Source organism: Equus quagga, chromosome 8, assembly GCF_021613505.1.
Source record: "Equus quagga isolate Etosha38 chromosome 8, UCLA_HA_Equagga_1.0, whole genome shotgun sequence".
NCBI lineage: Eukaryota > Metazoa > Chordata > Mammalia > Perissodactyla > Equidae > Equus > Equus quagga.
Genome location: NC_060274.1, coordinates 88789140 through 88809844, shown reverse-complemented (window position 1 = coordinate 88809844; position 20705 = coordinate 88789140). Strand labels below are relative to the sequence as shown.

The following is a 20705-nucleotide window of genomic DNA, read 5'->3' as shown; positions in this document are numbered from 1 at the left end:
GTCAGCCACACAGGCAGCAGGTGATCAAGTCCCAGGAAGAACTCTGGACACCAAAGTCTCAGGTGGACTTCCCCGCTTGGAAATACCCCATGAATAGTGTCATGCATTGTGACCGAGAGGCATTGGAGCCAGTCCATGACTCAATGTTAGAGGACAGTGGAAGTCCCATGTTTGCACCTCCCCTTAATTCTGCCCTCTGCGTCACTTCTAGTTTTAATCTGCATGCTTTCCCCTCAATAAACCATAACCACGAGGGTGAGGGGCCAGCCCAGTGGCATAGTGGTTAAGTTCACACACTCCACTTCGGTGGCTCAGGGTTCACTGGTTCGGATCCTGGGCACAGACCTACATACCACTTGTCCAGCCATGCTGTGGCAGGCCTCCCACATACAAAATAGAGGAAGATGGGCACAGATGTTAGCTCAGGGCCAGTCTTCCTTAGCAAAAAAAGGAGGACTGGCAACAGATGCTAGCTCAGGGCTAATCTTCTTCACAAAATAAAAATATACATAAACCATAACCATGAGTGGAACAGCATTCAGCAAGTCCTGTGAGCCCTTCTAGTGAGGTTTCTTTCTTGACCCTAGGGGTGGTTTTGGGAATGCCTCTAAACTAGTAGTGTCAGAAGTAAGGGTGGTCTGGTGTGGACTGTGCTCCCTCTAACCTTGTAGCTGGGATGAAATTTGAGCCATACCTTCAGCTCAAATCAATGTAGACAATGAGGGTGTCTCAGGCAGGAATGACACTGTAACTGTGCAGTTGACCTCCTCAAAGGGTAACTGCCTGTTAAGATAGCTACAGTGTTCCTAGATTCTTCTTTAAGGAATAGTGTTTGTTTCTCTTTGATATAAAAACGTAAACATGATAAGATTTTAGATTTGGATAAAATGTGATCCCCAGCCCATTCATTCATTTTTAAGTGTACTCATATGTTTTTTTTGGCTTTGTTCCCAAGAAAATTAGGCTAATGAGGAAGGGTCCTTCTGAGCTGAAATCTTGCAACTAGAAGGCAATTTAAGGTCTTTCTTTGGGGTTACTTTGGCAGATCAAACAGAGAAGAATCTACCTGTGGCTGAGGTGAGGAAGAATGAATGGAAAGTTGAGGAGAAACCAGAATAAGGCTTTGGTTCCAACCTGGCAGAAGCCTCAGGTCTAGCGACAAAGCAGAAGGAATGTGACTCCTTGACAAGAAGGCCGAGCGCATCCCAGAGGGTCAGCTGGCCTTGGCAAGCTCACCCCATCAGAGGTCAGTTGTTGCACCTCTACGGGAGGAGGCTAATTTGATGTCCTAAGACCACCTGCAAGAGGCCAACACAGAGACATCTATGGATCAAAATATTGCATAAGAAGATGTCAAGGCCAAATACTAGCTAAAGGGTAGAAGAGGAGCTGGGACATCCAAGTGGCTTGCAAGTGAGTTGTGAGCAGGCAGAGGTGGATGCTCAGATTCAGAGGCCTTTGGCAATCCCAGGAGTGGATTTATGCAGTAAGAAGTGCTGACAGTTCTTGGAGTGTCAAAGGTGGACTAGAGGCTAACTAGTCTATTCTCTAAAAGGATAAAGATGCATGCACACTCTGGCTACAAGTGTATAATTGATATTACACTCTTAGGGGATAAAGACCTAAGATGCACTTGGAATTGGGGGTAGCAGGAGTCACAAGCAGATCAGAGAGAATGAAGATGGCAGACAAGCTAGGAAAGGAGCTAAGAAACATTTCCTGAGAACAGACCTTACCCAGGGGTAACACTGGGTGGAAAACAAAAGGGTAGAAGACATTCCCCATCCCCGAGTGAACCTAAACTCCACTTCTGGAGAGAGACAACCACAGTGAAGCAGAGTATACATGCTAATGATGATTAACACAATCAGCATATCTAAGAAACTGAAGACAGAACATTTACAGAGACCTGGGATGAAATCTGAGCTGTACCTTCAGCTCAAATCAATGTAGAAAATGAGGGCATCTCAGGCAGGGGAATGCCATGGATCCAGAGGCAGCAAAGTACATTGTATATTTAGATACAGTGAAAGGAGTAGCCGAGGACAGAAGTTAAAAAAAAAAAAAAAAAAAAAAAGGAGGAGGGGGAAGCTAATGAGTAGGGAAAACATTTTGAACTTTAAGGATGGACTTGCAAGGGATGAAGTCTGATAGGTGATTCAGTTGAGGTGTCTACTGCCACTTGGTGTCAGCATACCTTAATTACACATTCAGAGTGACTACTCACCCCGAAAGTTTAGTTTGCCAAAGGAAAAATAAAAAGGGAGGCCTACAATGTCAGCCTTTAAAATGAACAACTCATTTGATTTAGGACCCTAGTTCTAATGGCAATTTGAGACAAGTCATTAAAAGATGTAAACAGAAATGTTCCAAGCATGTTCTTCTTTGAAGCAAGGGAAGATTAACTTATTTTATTTATTTATTTATTTTTTGAGGAATTTTAGCCCTGAGCTAACTACTGCCAATCCTCCTCTTTTTGCTGAGGAAGACTGGCCCTGAGCTAACATCCATGCCCATCTTCTTCTACTTTATACGTGGGACGCCTACCACAGTGTGGCATGCCAAGTGGTGCCATGTCTGAACCCAGGATCCAAACCGGCGAACCCTGGGCCACTGGGAAGCGGAACGTGCAAATTTAAGCACTGTGCCACCAGGCCGGCCCCCTAAGATTGACTTATTTTGATTATAAAATAGCAGTTAGCTTTTCGTGATTTTCTCATAACACAAACACACACACACAAAGCCTGTACTCCTTGCCTGGATCTCTCCTCTTGCTTTACAATAAATGGTTAGTTTCCTAGACAGGAAAACACAAAGTGGGCCATCCATGAAGTCTGTGATCTTCCCCTGGAAGGAAGCCACTGGTAATCCCAGGATGCCAGTATATCCAACACCATGAGGCTGTCCCAGTTCCAATGTTCTCCTGCACTACCTCCCACCTCCTACCTCCCAGTACCTTGGCGGGAAGGACACATCTGTGGATCCTCTGGCATGACTTCAATTCCTTACAGCTGTACAAACCACTGCGAGGAAAGAAGAGACCATTTCCTAGACTGGGAATCCCCAGACACTTCCCCAAACTGAACAAGTGAGCAGCATTCTCACTTGGTGAATGATACCCCATTAAGGAGGGTGGAAAGAGGAAAACAGTCCTGAGATGGTTGTAGTGTGTAAATGTCTGTGCTTCGCTGCAATTCTCGTTCATTCTTCTGACTTCTCTGAAATTGGGCCCACCCTGACTTGAGTCCTGCTTTGCTGGCAGCTTACACTTACTTGCAACTCTGTCTTCCAAGATTTGGGTCTAAGTTAGGAAAGAAGCCCATTGCTGGTGCTTCAGCCACCAGCCCAAGGTACATGGGGTCTTCTCTTTCCCCATCTCAGCCCACACAGCCCAGCCCATCTCCTCGCCTCTCTCTGCCCCTCTCTGCCTAAAGTTGGTCCTGTCAGTGTGGCCTAAGTCAGCAGTGGGGAGTGGCCAACATGGGCCACTGAGCTTCTCCAGGGAGCCTTGGCGGTGGGGCTCTCCCTAATCCTCCTGGAATTCTCAGTTGGCATCTGAGACATGAAGGGAGAAGGCAACACGGGAGAGGGAGGCAAAAGGAGAAACGAGAAAAGAGATGTGCACATGCTCAGCACTTTCCCCTCAAGGGACCCTATGTTTGAATCCAAATATAATCCAAACAATTTCGCTTTAATTTTTCCACAGCATACCACCTGGCCTCGATAGCTACTGGGAACTTCTCCATAACACATCAGTGAAGGATCATGCAAACAATTACCAAAGGGGATTATCTAATTTAAGGACAAGTCAATTAGCAACACTAGGACTTAACGCACATTATCAACGTGGCCAGTTAAAATTTTTATGTGATTCATAACCAAATTATTCTGTACCCAAAAATATTCAATTTGTTAATTAAACCAAACTATGCTGATCACAAAGACTTTAATTAAATATTAAATTTTTACACCAGATGAGGCCATCATGAATGGAACTGATTGGTGAATAAAAAATTGGCAAAACTTAAAAAGTTTCCCAAAAAAGAAAGAAAAAAAAGAGTCCTGGCTAATCTGTAGTCATTTCTCATTCAATTACAAAATTTTTCAAGTTTTTAGACAATGGACAGTTTACTATTAAAGATGTGGAACTGGGTAAAAGACCAAAATAAAATAGGAGTTTTAAATCCTAGACATCTCAAAAGTAAACTGTAATTTAGAGGAATTAGAATTATTATTTTGACCTTATAAGAAGAGCTATCTTATATTAATAATAGGATTTGCCCTGTGGAATTTGTCATACGATCAAGGAAACCTAAGAGAAATAACGTTTCCTCAGAGAAATATCTTCTTTGCTCTCTCCTTCTTCTATGTTACAAACAAAATGGTGCTTAGAAGGCTGCATGTGTGTATTATACAACTTTATTCTTTGTCCTTAAAGGAAAATACAGACATTTCTTTGGAGGATGAAGGGAAAATGAAAAGAATCAGGTTCATACTCAATTTATGTATATGACCTTCCATGATATCAAGGCAAATTTCTTTAGTCCCCTAACAAATCATAAAAAGCTCACAGCCATGGTCATGACTGTGTTTCAGGTTGATTTTAGAAACTCTGCCAATGACATAAAACATACAGGTAAAATTTATTCGTGTGGAATGTCACAAAATTGCTAGCTTCTTCTTCATTCTTTTCAATATTATTTAGATGCTGTATAATGAACATTTATTATTCCTATAAGACAAAAACAACAAATTTTTTTAAAGGATTGCAACGCAGTCTTCCCTTACACTGTCCCATTTAGTGTCATGAAAGAGAAATGGTTCATTTTTAAATTGTCCCACGGATTCATCACTGAAGATCTATCTAATCAGTTCTCTACGTTGACAGTAGGAGAAGATATCAACCATCAGAAAGACAAGCGGCTGGGCTGGGGGCAAGATTCTCCATAGAAAGGAAGGGACACAGAACAACAGCACACGGCCAGGATCGTCTGTCCACCACACGCCAGTGCAGCACTGGCCCATTAACCTCAGTCCTCAGAGGAGCAATTCCACTGGGTCATTACTGTCATACCTGTTCTATAGATAAAGAATCCGAACTCAGCTGGCTCCTACAGCCACACAGCTGGAATGTGGTAGAGCTAAGATTGGGTCCAGCTTGCTATCACCCAACACATTCTCTGTCTATTGCTCCCTAAAGCCTGCTAAGGTTTGGTCCTTGCTGGAAGTCCCCTGACAATAGAATTACCTTTCCGTGTTGACCTTGTTTATTTTCTTTCTCCTGCCACATGCGTGCTTGGAAGAAAGGAAGAAGGCCAGGATCTACTCAACACTGGCCACCCTCACCTAAAAAATGCAATGAAGATGCACCTCTGGGTTGGAGAGTGAGATCATCAGCAGGGTGCATGACAGGCAAGATTGTCCAGCTCTGCCCTCCTGAGCTCTCTTCCCTCTTCAGGAAGGAGTAGCTGGCCGCGGAAGGGTGCTCTGCCACTACGCCATGCTTGGCAGAATACAAGCTCACCTCCCACCACATCCCATCCTCCCAACCTCAGTGTACAAAGAAGGCAAGAGCGTTCTCATAAGCTCCCCCAAGTCAGCCCAAGTCAGCACATCAAGCCCCTTACACAAACAAGCGACCCCCACATAGCAACTTTCAAGGGCAGAAGGCGAGCATCTGCCTGGCCACCTAACAATTCCGATTCTCTCTGTTCATGTCAAAGTCGTTTCTCACGACTCCTGCCAAGGTGTTCAACATATTCTTGCTTGCAGTCCAGGGATCACAATATGAAATAAATCACCAAAGGGGGAAAAAAATAGAAATTTGCAAAAAGAGACTAATCTCTGCGGGTCTGCTCTCCAATTTTTGTTTTCAACACATTCCTTTGAAATGGGATAAAAACCAAAGGTGTAGACTGCTGGGGCCCTGGGAGAAGTACACTCTTTCTGTTCTATTTTAGACAGAGAAGGGTCCAATGCAAATCAACAGGGGTAAGCAGCTTCCAAAAGAGGCCTCATAGCTGTTAATCATTTAATTAATAGTAGAAGAAACAATAGCACCAACAATGACAGGGCACTTACTACGTTGAGCACCCGGGTTGAGCACACACATTATGTTCATAATCCCACTGAATCTGAAGAACAGCTCTTCAAGGAAGCTTCTTTTATTATCCCCACTTCACAGATAAGCAAACTGAGCTTTACAGAGCTTACATAATTGTTCAAAGTTGTGGAGCTGGGCTAGATGCTTAGCCCTGGGAGACCACAATCTTCTTAATTGCTACGCTCCACTGCTTCCCACCAGAACTGCAAGTGACGGGTATTTAGATTCTAAATGAAGTGTGGTTTGTCTATCCAGCTGCTTAATTCACTCCAAAGTCTTACATGAAGATCTTTCCATTTCAATAGACAAGGCTGGAGTCAATCCAGGGGGTGGGGCAGGGAGGATAAAGAGGAGAACCCAGAGAATTCAAATTATAACAAGCAAATGGCTTGAGAGCTCAATGTATGAGTTGGAGCCAAATGGTTTGGCAGATGCAGCCATGTTTAGGGGTTTGTGACGACAGGGACAGTCCTCTTTCCACCCCATTTTGAACTGCCTTTATAGAATTTTATCTTTTATGTCCAAAGATCAAATAAAAAAAAGATCACATTTAATGAGGACTAGGGGAAATAAACTGGTGGGAATTAAAGAGTAAAAATAACTTCTCTGTGGCTTCAGACCACAGGAGTTTTCTCATTTTAAGAGGTACAGGCAAATCACTTAAACAAGGCCTTTTGGGTGGTGTTCATCTCATGTTTCCTCCCACAACCATGGTGGTTAAACTTATAGACAACCATAGCTCTCAAACCCGTGGAATTGTGTAGTAAATGGAAGTATAACCAGGCCAAACTCATTGATTCACAAATACAGCCTTGCAGCACAAAAGTCAAATCTAGGTCTCCTTTGTAACCAGTTGCTTTCTATGGAAGGCAATTAATCAGTTGGAAAAGGTTGTAGAATTGATATTCTTTATCCTTTCTCCATCTTCAAGCCCTGTTTCTACTCTCCTCTGACTCTGGACTCAAAGTCTCATATTTGGCCCAGATCCAAGGAATCCTCTCTTCCCTGCCTTGTTTTCCACGTGCAGATTTTTTGGGGGGTTAGAAGATGAGGCAGACCTGAACTCTTCCTCACCCAAACACCCAAAGGCGGCCAGAGTGATTTGAGATTCTCACGTCTGCTCTAGACCACTGTGGTTTAGGCTAGAATTTGGGAAGCACCCCTCAATCTCAGAGTCAAGGGAACACCTAGAAAAGTCCTAGGGTATCACCAGCTTCCCAGAGAACCTGCAGACACAAAACCAGAATTACCTACAGGAGATGGCTCTGAAATACTTCCTGCAATTTCCTAATTTGGGACATAATATGTAACTGAGTCAAGATGAGATCAGCAAGATGAGAAAGAAGTAAGAGAATTTACCCTGTGCTTTGGGGGCTCTTGTTTTGTACATCAAGAGATTGGATACACTCTGTTCCAATGTCAAGTCTATCCTTTGTAACCCAAACCCATCTCCTAGAACACTGTACTTACCGGTAGAAAGTGGCATAGTCCACAGATGAGTGACAGGTCTGAAACTCCCAGGATTTGAGTTTCTGGCATTCTCGATGGGCTCTGAGCTTCACCTTCACTGTCCCTTGACACAGTTCAGGCACTGGTTTTCTCTGGGGTCTGTTGCAGAATTCATTGGACTCAACCCTCCAGGACTCGGCAAAATCATCCACATCAAACTTGAAGTTTCCATCTCCACCAATTAAGTCATCACGCTTATGTCCATTGTAATTGCCACAAAGACCACAGAGTTTGCCTTTCAGATGGGGAGCAGCCATGACTTCTACAAAACTGTCTCCATCCCAGGATATTTCCAAACCTAGAAGAAAAGGAGAGGAATAGGGGATCAACCACTCTTGAATTCACCAATAATTTCCAAGTGTATATATCCTTACACAGTATATATGACTATCCTTTGGAGAGGAACAATAAGGGTCTATCCAAATTCTTAGTTATCTTTTATTTTTATTGTGAGGTTCAACCCAGAATAAATGACATTTTCTTTATGTCTCAAATGTGTCTTGGAAGCTTTTCTTACTGTTCTCCTGGTAATATCCTGGCAGTAGCTGAGCCCCCCCACTGAAAGGATGAACTAGGTACCAGTTCTGTGGCATGAACACTAAGAGAACAGCTGTAATAAGTTGATGTGCATTTCTTCCCTAGGATTTCTCCTTATTCACTGTCACTGTCTCCTAAGAGTGACAACCACAGAGAAAGTCTCTTTTTAACAGAAAAAGAGAAAGTCTCCCCATGTGTGTGTTCTTTAATCTTACCCTCTTGGGTTTCTGACAAAACCTAATCTTTCATTTAGCCTGTTCTGAGCCTCTGGAAAGAGTAATATGACTCTCCTCCTAGAAGACTTCCACCTTTGTTCCCGAAGTATCAAGATTAGGCTGATGAACAAATGTTCAGAAGATGCTCAGAAGTTGAGGGATAAGGTGATGGGAAAGGAGAAGAGGGGGAGGGAGGGGGAGAGGGAGGGAGGGCAGGAGGAAGTGAATGGATCTTGTCTGGATATAAAATTGGCATAAGGCAACATTAGAGTGATGTCAGAACAGTAAGAAACACCCAGAAGTAAGATTCTAAAGCCAATATTCCCTATGTTTGGGCAGGGTCCAAGAGGAGAGAAGACCAGCCAAATAACATTCCTGTGAGTAGGCCACACAACTTCCACAAGAAAGAGTTACAGATCTGCTTTAGGGAGAGTTATCAGTAGAATAAGCCAGTGGTCTAAAACTGGATTTCTCGAGACATAAACAGAAAGGCCCATACGGAAATCACTGTATGGCAAATAAAAGGAAGGGAAGTATGCTTAGTCCAAGGCAAATGGTAGAGAAGATTTCTTGGTTGGCAGAAGAAGCTGGGTTCAGACAAGCAATTAAATAGAGTCGGGTAAAGAAGCAAGAAAGAAGGTCATAAGAAAGTCTCTCTTGGGAGTAATTTGGTGAAGAGAAGACAGTGAGGGAATGATGTGATCAGAGAAAGAACATGCTGTTAGATTACCCACACACTGGGCTGACCTCCTGGGTGGATCTCTGTGAGAAGATGGTGTCAACTCTGACAACCACAGCTATCACATCAAATGATTTATATTTCTTCATATCCTATCATCTAACACATTATCTGGCACATAGTATGTACTTGCTGAATGAATGAATTAATACATTGTAAATTGATACATCGAATTTGCGAAGCCAAAGAAATTGTGAATGTTGTGCTCATTAAAATATTGAAATAACAACTCTTTAAAAAGACAAGCAAACTATAACATGATTTGTAATATGCTCTCTAAGGTATAGAAGAAACTTGACCTCACAGGCCTGTAGCCAGGCAGCTGCCCAGGAACAGAAATGAGAAGAGAAAATCAATTTCATTCAAGACTCTAACTTTTAGAGCAGAATTCCAAAGATTTTATATGTTGCAAAATTTTCCAAACTACAAACTTCCTTCCTAGACAGCAGGCAAATACTATTCTTCCAAGTGCCACAATGGTTGAGAATTTACATCCAAAGGAGCTCCAACATCATTACTGACAATGATTTAATAAATCTGAGACCTTGGACAACTGAGTTGGTGGAAATTCAACTCACAGTGAACAAGCCAATCACTGTGTTCTTTCTTTGCAATGGACTGGTGGTCCAGGGATGCTTGGGAAGATTCAGACCCACTGCCTTCTCAGTAAACTCTTCTCAAAACTCTTTACATCTCCTTCCTAAAACATGGTCCCTAAAGTAAGAGAATAATTTGTAATTTACTCTCTTTTATTCCTCTTTTCTTTGTTATTATTACATTAAGAGGATTTTCATGGACCAATGCTAGGCTTCATATTGTAGAAGGATGACTTATACAACTACAGATGCCTTTATCTAAGGCTATATCATATACATATGCATTTGCATGATTTTTTTTTACCCTCTACATGAGTAAAATCCATGCAAAGTAGATTACAGTAGTGACAGGCAAAAAAACCTAATAAGCTGTAATTGAAGAAATTGCTCTTCCAAAAGATATTTTCAATAGGCATCTTATGAGATGAAAACATCATGGAAGGGTTTGAGGGGCTGGGGTTAGTGCTTCCTGCAGCTGGGATGAGTCTGCCAGTTCTCTGCATGGGAAACTGGGTAGAAATAACTGGCAGAGTCGGAAGGCTAAAGCAGAAGCATATGTCCCATCTGGGGATGTGAGCAGCAGCCACATTCCTTCCACTGTAGGAAGAACCGTCCAATTTTCCCTTCTCACCGGGGAATGTTTCACCAACTTGTTCGTCACCCTTCAAATGTGTCACCTGGCTCCAGACCACTAGTTTTGAGGGGTTTTTGGCAGGGGCGGGGGAGGGATTGTTTTTCTTTTATTTTGTACCTGTTTTTGTTTGTTTTGCTTTTTGTTGTTACTGTTGCTTTTGCTGTTGTTCACTTAAAGGAGAGAGGAGATGCAAAGTCTGCAGACGTACTGTAGTGATGCTTCAAAATGCATGGTTATTCTGTTCAGATTTTACACCCGGTGGGGGGAATAAATACATATGTACTGTCCAGGTTCATCAAGTGGAGAACCCCACCAAAAGTAAAATAAAAAGCCACACTCCCACGTGTTAATTCTTTTAGGTGGCTCTGACCTAACTCTTTCAGGTAGTTGATGAAGTGAGCAGATGGCAGAAAGGAAATATTTTTAAATTATTGGCTAAGTGCTGAGAGTGGGGGTGGGGAGTGCGGTGGGGTGGGCAGTGCTTTCTCAAGCTACTAAGCCTCGTCCTGTGCCCTCTGCCCTATGCCTGTTGTCATTAGGAAAGCAGCTACAGCCTAATTCCAGGCAAGCTACACGACCACCTGTGCTCGTCTGCCAAATGATCCATCATGAATTGCTGAGTCCATAAGCCACAAGGGCAAAGATTCTTTCCTCCCCATTTCCCATCCTCCAGCTGCAGGCTTGATTTAAGATATTATTTGAAGAAAGTATCCTTTGATCATATGAGCTTATAAAATAAAAAAATATCTATAGAAGAAGAACATTCAAAGATATGCTGTATTTTAAATAGACAATCAATAGGTGATAAAAAGAAACTATCCCTGAGGGGCAGTACAAACTGAAATTGGTAGACCGGAGTGGGGAAAACTATTATCTGGAAATGGAATTGTTCCATTCAAAGGATAATCTCAAAGCAAGTTTACTGCCCAGAGGAATACCGTTCTTCCATAGGGAGCGGAGAGCTTGTGTGCTTCGCATACTGCAGGAAATTATTCAGCTGGGTATGAAGGGCGCCACATAATTACTTGCATCATGGTAAAAGATGGAAAAACAAAAGAAATTGTAAAACTGAGTTCCGGGCCTAGAACAGTTAAATTCACTAATCTAATTATGGTATTTATGATCTATTATTATTTTCTTAGCAGCTTTATCCTTTTGCTCATTTTTACAATTGGAATCCTTACAAAGAGTACACTTATTCCATAAGGTATTGCCAGCTGTGAGTGGAACGGTATTGAACCTCGTAGGCTGTTAGCAATCGTCAGGTATCCAGGGTCCCTTGGAGAATTGGGCTGTGGTTGACTAATAATTTCCATATCAGTGGAATCCATTGTGTTCAGCTGGCTTGCAGACAGATAGGCAAGGTGCTTCCAATTAGTGCTGTGTAAGAATGGGTCATCTTGCACACATTTTACTGGGAGCCACAAAGAGTGCCTCCTTTAAAGGAATGAGCTAAGGCCTACTTCTGCAGAGTGGCATGTCATTTGAATACAACAACAGGTGTCTGAATTTTCAAAGGAGAACTAATCCCCCTAAAGTTGAATGAATAGAGCTCTTCACATCTGCCACTTTCAAAGTGAAGAATGAGAATCTTTCCCCATTTACAGAAAGTTCCAGTACATTAATATTTAACATTCTCGTAGAAACCGTGTTATATTCTCTAAATAAAAATTCCCTGGGCTTCTCCTTGGCTTCCTGCCTTTGCTTAGCTAAGCTGGCACTCCATAGGTTCAAATCAATTTACCAAATATATTTTGGATTGAATTGAAACAATTAACAGGGTTCTGAAGGTACAACAGAGAATGGTCTCTACGGTCCCTCAAAAGTGCCTGCTCTATCAAATGCTTCTCTTTTGGATCCATATTATCTAAAGAAACTGGAACCCAATTGATGCTATTACATTGTTAAATTCTTATCAATGCCAAAAGCAAGAAATATGGTGATTTAAGCATGACGCTTAAAGAAATAGCATACACCAGGAAAACATGCAGTCCAATATCCAACTGACAAACAATATGCATTAACCAAGGTAGCATGGAAGGAACCATACATGACACAATAAAATGTGTAAATGAGTTGAATTCATTCTTTGGGATTGATTATGAAGGATTGAATTCTGCTTCTAAGATACCTCTCTTAGGTAGTATCTCACAGACAAGGATTTGAGCCTCATTGAACCCCTAGGAGTAACCTGTTGGCATCCATGCACAGTTTGGTCTAGGAGGAATGTGTCTATCCATGGAGTGGAAATACAGAGTCCAGCAGGCCTCAGGCAACATGGGATGGTGAGAAAGGGCCTCAGGAGCCAGCTCCATGTGCCTAAGGCTGGGAGAAGTGTTTTCAGAGCACTTCCTAAGTGTCCTCCAGCTGGAGCCAATGGTTCTAGCCATCAGCTCAGCAAGCATCCCTCCCCAGGGTCAAGAATGAACAGCACTGCTGGTCACAGGGTTCCATCACTGCACTCCCATCTTCACACCCACACATTTGCAGTTTACTTTTGAGGATTCCCCCTTCTTGGACAGACACTAACAAGGAAATACTCCTTCCCACAGATGTGAAACTGCACATTACTGGCTGAGCTGGGAGAGACACTGACAATTCCAAGCTGGACATCAACGGCCTAAAACAGCAGCAAAATATGAGAAAGAGGTTATTTGGAGAGCACAGTGCTATTTTTGGAATGCGGATGGAAAGATGCTAGATGTCGGCAGATTGCAAGACTAGTGTGACTGGCCTCAGATTATAAGGCTCCACGATGGGCAAATTTCTCCAGCTATTTTGTGGCATCTTCAAGATCTCCCTTCAAAGCCCCGGTGAGTGGAGATGAAGCAACGCCCGCAGTTGGAACACTTCTCTGCCTTCGAGTTGTCCTACACAGAGGAGGAGGAGCCACAGCTCTTGAGCACTCAGGTGGTGTTGCTGTGCAGGTTGGTGAGGTAGAGGGAAGGGCCAGAGGGACACAGAAGCCACTTGCTTCTTGGAAGCCCACCTGCTTTGGTCGTCACTTTCAAGAGGTAGCCATCCAGGTCGATGTGAAACTGCGGCGCCTGGCACGGTAGCGCGATGCGCGAGCCGTTCCAGCGCACGGTCAGGTGCTGCTGGAGGCTGACGATGCTCGCGCCCAGCACCAGGTCCACCGACTTGGTCCAAGAGAAGGAGCGGGTCCTGCGCGCATCGTTCTTCACCAGCACCTGAAAGGGCGAGGCAGGGGAGGAGCAGTCTTTTGTCAAAACGTACTGACATGTCCCCTGAAAGTTAAATGTCCGTCCGTCAAAAGTGTTGTAGTGGGGATCTCCGAATACCGTGCAAACGCCGGGCTCTGCGGATGAGTGAGAGACAAAAGCAAGGTCATAAACCAAGCGAAGGATTCAGAGAGAAGTCAGGGGTCCCTGACATAAATCTGGAAGGGGCACCTGCCATGGTAAGGGAGGGCCTTAGCAGAAATGCACTAAGTGAAATCAATTAAAAAATTTTTTTAAATTTGGTTGTTTTAGAAGTTTGTGCCTAACATCCAAGGACATGTAATACTACTGGTGCTTTTATACTTAAAAGTTATTTACAACACCTCTAAATTTTTAAAGCATCTCTATTTTGGAGACTTAATAAGCTTCTGTGGTCTTAATGTAAGGAATGGAGAAATGGACTAAGATAATTTTGTAAACAGAGCTGGCCTAACTTCATAACCCATACAATCAAGAACAAAATTAATTCATTAATTATTTAAAGGCAGCAACATAAGTGACAATACACCAAAACATTAGTATTATTTCCATTTAACTAATTCAAAAAATTTGGAAACATGGTATTCTAAATTTTACTCATGGTTTTACACAGAAGTATTATACTCAACACTCGTATACTTACTAAGGACAACTAAATAGAACTGCCAAACAGATACATGTTTAATAACATTAGGAAACAAGTTAATAGTCTCTATGTGTTTTGTAGAAATACAAAGTTCCTATATTTTGATCTATGTATCAAAATCGAGTTAGATAAAAAATAAATTGTAAAACCCATCATTTGGTAAATTTAAGAAATTCCAATAAATTCATCACTTCAAAATATCATTAATTCAAATACTTTTGAGACCCAGGTCAAGTTTCACACTTTGGGGCATCTCAAAGGTTTTTATTAAAAAGTTAAATATTGTTTCTTTTTTAAAACAAAATTTGGCCTTGATTTGTTCTCCATTTAAAGATATTTTATGTTTTCGAGGAGGCATGACCAACCAGGAAATGAGGAATTCACTTAGAGAAATTAGCCCAAATGATGAAAGAACTATAATAAAAAGAGCAATTTCCAGTCAATAGGAGAACAGGTCAAGAAATAGGAGAATTTCACATGCGTAACTACTCTGAATATGTAAGGGAAGAATTAAGTGTCAAGACAGAGGAAGGATGTGCCAACTGATCTGATAGGACCAATGGGATCCAAGGCAAACATTTGCTTTTAATTTCTAAAGTGTTTGGAGAGTAATGTTGTTTTATGTTATGATCATTATGTCGTTCCATAAGTCAATTTCATGTGCCTCCATGTAAATCACATGTATTTGGAATTTCATAGATTAATTACTTAGTCTAAGTTAGCTTTCCTTGTTAATATTTGCTAGAGACTCAAAAAGAGCTAGTTTTTGGCATATATGATGGTTTTAATGCACAAATACTGTAAGGAATATATAAAAGACACTATTTGAGGGAGGAGGGAGAAAGAAGTGGGTGGGAAGACAAGCTCTGAAAGCTGCGCAGCCATATTTGAATTCACCTTCTATTTCTGTTCCTTTCTTGTTTTTTTCTTGGTTGCTTTTTCCTGGCAACTGCAATGTTACTGCTTCACCTTGTACCCCCCTCCCACCTTCCTGATCCTATATCCCCCCAACTAGTGTTGCCACCTATCTACCACCCCATACTGCATTTTCCAGACGTTTCTCCATGCAATTACTTTCGAAACTATCCTATCATACATTTCTCTCCCATTCTGACAAACAAAATCTCTCCCTGGCATGAAAATGGTGCTTTGTGGATGACTGGGCGCAAGGCTGTTCTTTGGGACACCTTGAGTGACATCAGGAGAATTATAGTTCAGAGTTGATACTACCATGTGCCACAAAGGGACTGAATGTTAACCTGACCACCAGATGAACCAAATTCAAGAGAAGGGCTTTCCCAGAGTTCCTAACTCCTCATACTCAGCAAGAATACCCAGAACCGATCAAGGCTTTTGACCTTTTGAGCTTATAACAGATGGACCTCAGCTTGAAAAGGCCAATGCAATACTGAAGGAGCTGAAGCCAGCCTCCTCAGGAATCCTCTCCCAGCTGGGGACAGGCACAGGGAATGCCCAGAGTCCGCAGTGGCTATTGCCTCCCTGCACCGGAGACAACCCACAACTTCTCCTGATGCTCTGACAACAAATGCATCACGACTATCATTAATAAAAACAGAAATAGCTAACATCTACCAAGAATTCACTACCTACCCTAGCACTGTTCTACGTGCCTATTGATCATGGATACATAAGAAGAAAATGGATTGTCTTTTAACATTACACGAACAGCTAAGCATGTGGTAGTAAATCCATAAAACAAATTATAATCTAGTAATTGAAAAAGTTTGTGAATAATGTCCATGATCGAGGAAATGCTTAGGACACATTAAATGAAAAAAAAAAGGAAATAAAATTCTATATACAGGATAATCTTAACTGTGTTAAAACAAATACACAAACACACACACACTAAAATTGTAAACTGTGGTTATTTCTTGGTGACAGAACCATGCGTAATACTTTTTCTTTCTTCCTTATTCTTTTCTGTTTTTGTTTTTGTTCTTGTTATATCTTGTTTTTAAGAGCCAAGATGTAGGGACCTATAGACAAGGGCAAGTATGTGACAAAGCAAATCCTCAAAGAAGCAACAGAAAATATACTGCCCATAGTGGCCCTGGGGAAGCCAGAGCTTAGTCATAGCTGGGTGGGAAGCAGCAAGGGACATCCACAGAGACCAGGCAAGGGAAATCATGTGTGAACAGGGCTGTCAGGAGAGAGATTTTTCAAGAGGCCCTAACTTGTGGAAGAAAAGGGTCTGGAGAGCGGGATGTTTTTTCTGTGTAACAGCAATATCGAAGAGGCCAACAAAATTTCATGACTAGGAAGATGCCTGAGAATTATGTGTTGCATTTGGGGACATTTGTATTACAAACTAAAATAATTTTGAAACCTTGGCCCTTCTTCCTGGCACCTCAAGGTCCCCCTGCCAGATCCTGTAGGAGCAGCGAACACGTGCACCGGAAAATGATTGAAAATGAGAATCTTAGGGTCACAAAAATCTGCCTAACTGAAAAAGAAAAAGGCTAGAGGAACATTTAGGGGACAAAAATCAGCATTGTATCCTCATCTCATTTTTTTCCAGCAGACCCAGTGAAGTGTGCTGCAGTCCAAGATGCGCAGATGTCCAGTCACACTCTTCTGGAAAGTTTGGAGTGACACTGGAACTAAAGAAACAGATCACTCTGTAACTAACTTTGCTTGAGTATGTGTAAGTCAGAGGATAGAGAGAAAGATGCCAATTTACCGTTGGTGGTAATTTTTTCATAGTCCTTCAAGTCAAATCATCAGATGTCATTCTTGTTTTGGTTTGTTTTCAATATATGTACACAAATCTCTAGGCATAGGAAAAAAGATTAGAAGTATATAAACCCAAATATTAAGAGTTGTTTTTTTTCTCTTAAGTCATGGAATTACGGATGATATTTATTTTCCTCTTTCTTGTTTATGTGTTTTTACATTATTATTTACATTTACATTTCATTATTTACAATGGCTATGTAAACTTTGGGAATAAGAATATTTGTTTTAAAAAATGAAAAGTACTGGATTAAAACATATCACTTTGATGTTATATACTTTAATAAGATTGCTATGAGAATTAAGAGAGTCAGGCCACTTCTGAAAATGTAGTTCCAATGCTTTTCTCTTAACCTCATCAGGGACATTTTTTCTGCCATGGGTGTATTTATTCTGATAAAATGCCTTCCTTCTGAGAGCAGTGATTGTTCTCAAAACAGCCGTCAGAGAAAATTAAGGGAAAATTATGCAACTCTGTGTTATAAAGAAGAAAATAAGAGAAATTGAGTGGGCTCTACCCTCGTTCCCTCAAAACACAACAAAACAAAAGCAGCAAAGCATAGGGAAGAAAAGAAAGTATCACTCATGGTTCCCCCACCAAGAAATAACCAGTGTTTATGTGTTTTTGTGTGTTTTAACATAGTTTAGGTTATCCTGTACATGAAATTTTATTTCCTCTTCACTTAACATATCACAAGATTTCCCCAGTCATTAAAATCACTTTGAAAACATAGAAAGTGACTTTCATCCTCATTCCATCACTTCAGCAAAGAGAGCGGTCTCTACAACTCATCGTACCACACCACCACACAGATAGGCACATTTCCAGAGAAGTGTTCAAACCATGAGAAGGTCTTTCAAATAAAAACCATGACTTTAAATTTTTCTCCACACAAACTGCAGGGAAACAGACCCTGTGGGACTCTGGGGTCACTGGGTCGTGCTGGGGCTCCTGGGAACCCCAGGTGGGTAAGGCTTGTGATGATGGCAAGTTTGGGTCAAGAACCAGGAAAGACTGGGATTAGAAACACTGCCCTTAACACAAGCCCACATGCTGTTGGTCTAGGCTCTTCCTGAACAAGATGCAAGCTTCCAATATAAAAGGCTGTATGTGACCCAGTCAGAATGGAACTTCTCCACCACACAGGAGGCCCTGGCCTCACTCAGAGGTGTCCTTGACAGCTGTTGCCCTCAGGAGACCTCAGGGCCAACGGATGCTCCACCAAGGGGCAACTGGATTCCCTTGAGATTTTACATCCTTGGCTTCTTCAATCAAGAACTTAATCTAACTTTACTGTGTGAACATGGTGGAGTAAGGGGTAGTGGGTCTCTTTCCGCTGATCTATAATCCATCAGGTATACTTACAAATCTACATATGAGAAACTGATTTTAAAAAAAGGTAAGTAGGCAACGGAAACTAATATACAAAAAAAAGTTGAGTAGGAATACTCTTAAGAATGTAACTGTATATAATGTTATAAACCAAAAATTAATTAAATAAAATACATTAAAAAACAAAAAAATCTTAGGAAAAAATGTAAATTTCTTTCCCATATTTTCCACAACCCCATATACTCACCAATTTCAAACAGGAGAGCAAAGGAAGCAGTCCCTACCTTCAAGATCTAATCTACAATAAATCTACCCCTCAAAGCCATGGCTGAGATCCTAGGGCCTCCCCAACTGTTTCCAGCGCTCCCACATCTCTCACCTTCGCTCCTACAATGGCCCATGTCTACCCCACACCTCACAGGTCACAGCACAGGGACCATTCAGCTCTTGGCTCAAATGTCAACTCCTCATAACAATTTCCCTGATACATCAGCCAAAATCACTTCTCTTTCCTTTGAACCCCAAAAGCAAAACTAACCATATCACTCAGATTTTCCAGGACAGTCTTAATTTCAAATACTCTACCCTATAGATACACTACGTTTTTCACTTTGGGGGTTAAAAATATGGTCACCAAACCCATAGCACACTTATGACAAATCAACTGCTATTCTAGCTTATAGTTATATAAGCACACTGTTTTTTATATTGGAGAGGATATATATATATATATATATATATATATAATATATACTACATATATGATAAATGGATTCATCTTTGTGTTACTCACAGCAATGCCTGGTACAATGTATATTAGGTATCAATAAATATCTGTTGAATGAATAGGTTAATTAATTATAGAATATATTTTAGTGAAAAAAATAAACTGGTCACACTAAACTTACTAAAACAGGCACATATAATGACTGGCATGTAGCAGGTTATCGACAGAATTTCGCTCAGTCAATTGATTCATTGGATAATTAATTAATGCTCTCAGAACGAGGAATTAAGGCTGCAGATGGAATTAAGGTTGCTAAGTCAGTTTGAGATGAGGAGATTATTCTGGATAACCTCAGCAGGATGAATATTATTACCAGGGTCCTTACAAGTGAAAGAGGAAGGCAGGAGCCTGAGTGTCCCAGTGATGCAGCAGGAGAAGGACTCAGGTCACCAGTGCTGGCTTTGAAGATGAAAGGTGGCCTCAAGCTGAGGAATGTGGGCAGCCTCTAGAAGCTGAACAAGGCAAGAAAATGGTTCTCCCCTTGAGCTTCCAGAAGGAACTCAGCCCTGCCAACACCTGTTTTGGCCCATTCAGACCCATTCCAGACTTCTAACCTCCAGAATATGTAAGATAATAAACTTGTATCATTTTGGGCCACCACTTTTGTAGAAATTTGTTACAGCAGTGATAGGAAACTAATCAACTTAGCAAAAGCCAAGGTGACTAGTCTAAAGTGACTAGTTTGTGCCAGGTACCGTGCCAGATGTTTTCCATATTTTCACTGTCTCCTTTAATCTTCACTACTCCCCTGCACACTGTATATTATTACCATAATTTATTAGCAATGAATCTGGAGAGGTTGCCATGTTGCCCAGGGTCAGCCAACCACCAGCAGTAAAGACAGAGTCCAACTCGGTCTCTGCAGCTCTGAGGCCAGTGCCTTACCCATCATGACTTGATGCTTCCTCTCACACCCTATACCACGGCATCCTGTGCAACTGTTGTTGTTAACTACCTGGAATCACAGAGCTCTTTGGGAATCTGAAGGAAGGTGTAGACACTCTTCCTTCCAAGGCACATGAGTGTATCCACTAAAATGTAGAGGTTCATAGACACCCTGTTCCAAAACCGATCAACGACCTCCTAGGAGTCCATGACCTTCAGTTTAAAACCACCTATCTAGAAGTTAACTATGGTTAATCACATGGTTCTCTTATTTAATGTGTTTATAGTTCATCTCCCCAACTACATTACAAATTTCTAAACTCAGGGTCTGTATCAGCTTTTTATCCATGTTCTCCAGGGCACCTTCCAGGATGCTAGAAACTCACCAAGTGTTAATACAAACTGGTGATAGACGATGCATTTTTGTCACTCTTGTCATCCAAGCTCTGACCTTAAAATGTCTGCTCTCTTTAAACTAGAAATTGTTATTTATCAATGAAGAGAGCTGTGCACCTGAGCTGAAGAGGTGGGTTCCACATCTCCCAGGTAACCTAGCTTCCAGCTTCAAAGCCACCTTAGAGCTTTGCAAACATTAAGGCTGTTGCTTTGAAGAGAGTCTTGGGTTTGAATCTCAGTCTTTCCACTCAATGATGACAAAATCCTGTGCAAACCAACTACCTAACTCTCAGTTTGTTCACCTATAATGTGGGTCTAAGAACAGCTACCTTGCAGGGTGGCTATAA

The 20705-nt window shown here is 41.6% G+C and overlaps 1 protein-coding gene across 3 annotated transcripts in view; it reads right to left on the bottom strand.

Moving 5' to 3' along the window:
• The window catches only part of BMPER (BMP binding endothelial regulator), a 233886-nt gene that overhangs the window by 60163 nt on the left and 153018 nt on the right, over nucleotides 1-20705 (bottom strand). For all 3 annotated transcript variants that reach the window (XM_046669043.1, XM_046669041.1, XM_046669042.1), the window contains 2 exons: nucleotides 13323-13652; nucleotides 7574-7910 (listed from right to left, as the gene is read on the bottom strand). In XM_046669043.1, coding sequence (XP_046524999.1) covers nucleotides 7574-7910; nucleotides 13323-13652 — 667 coding nt within the window. The remainder of the gene's footprint in view (nucleotides 1-7573; nucleotides 7911-13322; nucleotides 13653-20705) is intronic.